At 51.7% G+C, this 3696-nt stretch overlaps 1 protein-coding gene across 1 annotated transcript; it reads left to right on the forward strand.

Annotated features, from left to right (window-relative positions):
- Positions 1 to 378: 378 nt before the first annotated feature.
- On the forward strand, positions 379 to 1225 carry MRPL50 (mitochondrial ribosomal protein L50; the record flags this gene model as incomplete). Its single annotated transcript, XM_010147955.1, has 2 exons — positions 379 to 421; positions 838 to 1225. Coding segments are annotated over 2 exons (431 nt in total), but the record flags the coding sequence as incomplete, so codon positions are not given.
- Between the last annotated feature and the right edge of the window lie 2471 nt (positions 1226 to 3696).

The raw sequence follows: 3696 nt of genomic DNA on the forward strand, positions 1-3696 counted from the left end.
GCTGGTCGTTCGGAGCCGCCGTCCTCGGCTCTGGGTTTTCGTGCAGCACAGCCCGCTGGGTCGCAGGCCTCGGGGCGTGCGACGAGTGCCTTCATGGCGTTGGTGCCTGGGGCGCAGTGCGAGCAGGGCTGTGACGGTAGTGTGTTACGGTTTTTAATGCTTTTACCTGCTTTGGTAAGGGAGCTCGCTAGGTGTGGAAAAAGGTGTTTTGGTGATCTTGAAGGTCATGTAGTTCCAGCCCCCCTTCCATGGGCAGGGACACCTTCCACTAGACCAGGTTGCTCAAAGCCTCATCCAGCCTGGCCTTGAACACTTCCAGGGATGGGGCATCCACAGCTTCTCTGGGCAATCTCTAGTCGTTTCTGTATTACTCTTTAGGTGCTTGTGGTGTTGACTACATTGTGGCATACGAGCAAGTCAGGTAGCTTGGGGTATGCTTCAATTTTCTAGGTAACATCAGTAATATTTTTATTCGTGGGCATGGTTTTTTCTACGGTATTGCATATTTTCTGTGGTTTTTTTTTTCTCCCCTTTAGCAGATTAGGGAATAGAGCTGTAACTGGGAAAACAAGTCATTAGTGTGGTTAAAATTCTGCTTACGCTCAGACTAATGAAACAAGCTAGGCAGGTGATGGCTGTGTGGACAGCCTCTGTGGCAAGTAGCGGCTGAGGGAAAACCAACGGTCTAGCCTACATGCGTTTTGTTCTTGGAGGCATCACAAACCTGCTGTGTCCATGGGATGTGTCTACAGGCTAGGTTGAGTCGGATATTAAAAGACTGTGAGTAGAAATGTGCTCTGACATAGTCTTGAAAATACTTTTGTCTGTTGTCAACAGGAAGGAGAAAAAAGAAGAAGAAGCAGACAATATAATTCAAGAGAAAAGCGAACCCAGCCTGATCTGTCCCCCACCACGCAGCAGAAACTATCTTCCTCCAGAGGATATACAGTTGTGCCTCGAGTCTCATGTCAAGGAGATTTTTGGACCCTCACTTCCTGATAATTGGCAGCAGACACCCCTCAAAGAAAACAGGTTGAAGTACCGCCTCCTGGCCCAGCTGGCAGCCGAACTTGGTCACGCTGTCCCCAACTCGCAGCTGCACCTGATGCGCAGTGCGGAGGATGTGTTGAGTTTCTATAGCACTCCTGTGAAGGATGCGTCCAGATTGGATGAGCTGTGCGCCGCAGGGCTGCCCTCCAACCTCAGGATTATCTGGGAGCAGTGAGTTGCACCAGGAAGCAACGCTTCGCTTTGCTTGTCTTCCCAAGGCAGGACTGCAGAGCAGAAGCACAGCCCTTTCATCGTGGTATTGACCGAAATAAAAGCTCATTCAATTGTCTTTGTGTTTAATTGTTTCTGTTCATTAAATATGTAAAAATAGCAGTTGCTTTCCCTGTGGAACCGTGACGCGGTGTGCTCAGTAACGGTACCGCTGCATGTTTTCTGGCCCTTCGTGTGCCCACCGACCGTTAACAGGCTCCAGTGGAAACAAGCACCTCTTAACCTTTTGTCTTTTGGTTCCGAACCCTGTAACGGTCTTGTGCAAGCGGGGTTGGGTTATGTGGGGCACCCTGCTCGGCTGCGCCAAGCTACAGAAAGACGTAGAATACCTACATGTCAGTTTTTCTTCCCGTGCAACTGATGACGCAGGTTGGCTTTGTATCGGAGGAGGCAAGCAGGGAGGTCCGGCAGAGAGCGACGTAAAGACCCACAGGAGCCTGAGCCATGCCTGCTGCTGTGTGGGTGTTTTCTACCAAGCAGGTTGTTGGCAGCGAGGTGTTCTCCTCTGTGTGTGTGTGGTATTTACGGGAATGATCCAGAAGCACCCCGGATATGCCGCTCGCCCTCCTGACACCTTGCTCCCGTTTTCTTTTCGCGTACAGATACCTGAAGCGTGCCTAGGACCTGCTGCCTGTGCGTGTTACAGTGCTCACTTTCTTCGTTCAGCAAACTTCTCAAGTGCTACTTACTTTCTGTAGCTCTGAAATAATCTAAGAAACCTGTTCTTTTCCCCATTTGAGTCCTGGGGGATGACAGAATAACATTAAGTGTACATGCTGCTTGTGGGGCAAGTGCGAGGGAACTGGGGATGTTTCACTGGTCAGTGTGGGAGGCTGGGAAAAACGGCATGGCAAATAGCTAAAACTGTGTCGTCTTCTCTGCTTCAGAGGCTGTGTGGGAGCAATAAATTGGAAGTGGTTTTTTCATGAAATTATGTCTTACTTCCATCAAAGGGGAGATACGCTTCCTTGTTTCCTCCTACCTGGCACTCATCTAAAAAACCCTCTTTTACCGCTATTTGCACTTTCTGCTCATCCCCCCTTCTGTGTCTCTGCCAGTACATAACTTCCATGGCTCATGTCGTGTGATCAGAAGAGAGCACGAAGAACAGGACACCAAAAAATTGGAGGACGGGCAAGAAAAGAGCATGGCTGCAGCCTCACCTTGCGTTTTGCTGTGTCTGGGTTGCGCCAAACTGAGACTTCCCTGACCTCAGATACTTCAGTCCTGCTGGGTGCCAACCCCTGGCTTCCCTCAGCACAGGTGGGTGCGAGGCTGCAGGGGCCGACCTACACGGTAAGAAGGTCAAAGGCACCCGAGGTGCAAAACTGCTCGTACCAAGCCGAAAAAGCAGAAGTCTGAAATGAGATGGAGGTGTTGCACAGAACACCTCTGCCGCCGAAGGGCCGCTGGGCGCTAAACCACATTTTTTGATCCTTGGGCTTTCAAAAGTACCTAATTTCTATTGAGTTAAATTACAACTAAACAAATGAAAGCCCTACCCATGCGTCTGCAGGACAGCTGGTCCCCATTTCTTTTGGGCAGAACCAGTAGAGAAGATCAAACGGAGGCATGAAGAAGTGGGGTTAGGAGGGTGCTTCTTCCCAGTCTGGAGGCAGGACTGGGTGGACTGGTGTCTCCACGCGCGGGAGAAAGCGGCGGGGTGCTGTGGAGAGGCTCCAGCAGGCCTACAACAAGCTGAGAGCGGCTGTCGCACACTGTCCCACCTGCCAGGCTGTGGGGGAGTCAGCCCCTGCAAGTCGGGGCGAGGATGCGCGTGCTGTTTCTACGCACACCCGTTTCAGTGGGATGTGCTGGTCTTCGCCCAGGTACCTGGTTAAGGCAGGGGCATGTGATCCTAATCCCAGGAGTCACGTCGGGAGGAGCAAGAACAACAGCTCTGCAGGGGACCCACTTTCCTGTCAGGTGGGATTTGGCTGGGGGGGCAGAGAAAGGTCACGGCCATCCAGCTGGATGACCGCCCCAAGCAGGAGGGTGTCAGACACTGCTGCCAGTTGTTTTACATGGACCAGGTTCATTCCTGCAGCGCATGGAACTGCTCACAGCCCTCGGGCCACACGTCCACCCTGATGGATGATCCGACTAAGCTAGCTGCTGCAGCGTGTTGATGCCGCTGGTCGCGAGGCTGGAGTAGGGAAGCTGCTGTTAACCTGCCTAAGCTCACAGGTCATGATGTGCCTCAGAGCAGGAACTAAAAAAAACCCCAAAATCCAAAGGCTATCTAAAAAATGATTTTTCCTTGGTCACAGATTCCAGGAGGTGGACACACATTGCTTCTGGAGGGAAAGGTACCTGGGAAAACCACACGGGCTGTTAGGTTTAGATTTCCTCTGCAGCTGGAAAGGGCTGAGGGTACTGTAAATCTGGAGCAGCAGCAAACCCCTAGAGCTAGCC

The sequence above is a fragment of the Eurypyga helias genome, unplaced genomic scaffold, assembly GCF_000690775.1.
Source record: "Eurypyga helias isolate BGI_N326 unplaced genomic scaffold, ASM69077v1 scaffold44992, whole genome shotgun sequence".
In the NCBI taxonomy this organism is placed as follows: domain Eukaryota; kingdom Metazoa; phylum Chordata; class Aves; order Eurypygiformes; family Eurypygidae; genus Eurypyga; species Eurypyga helias.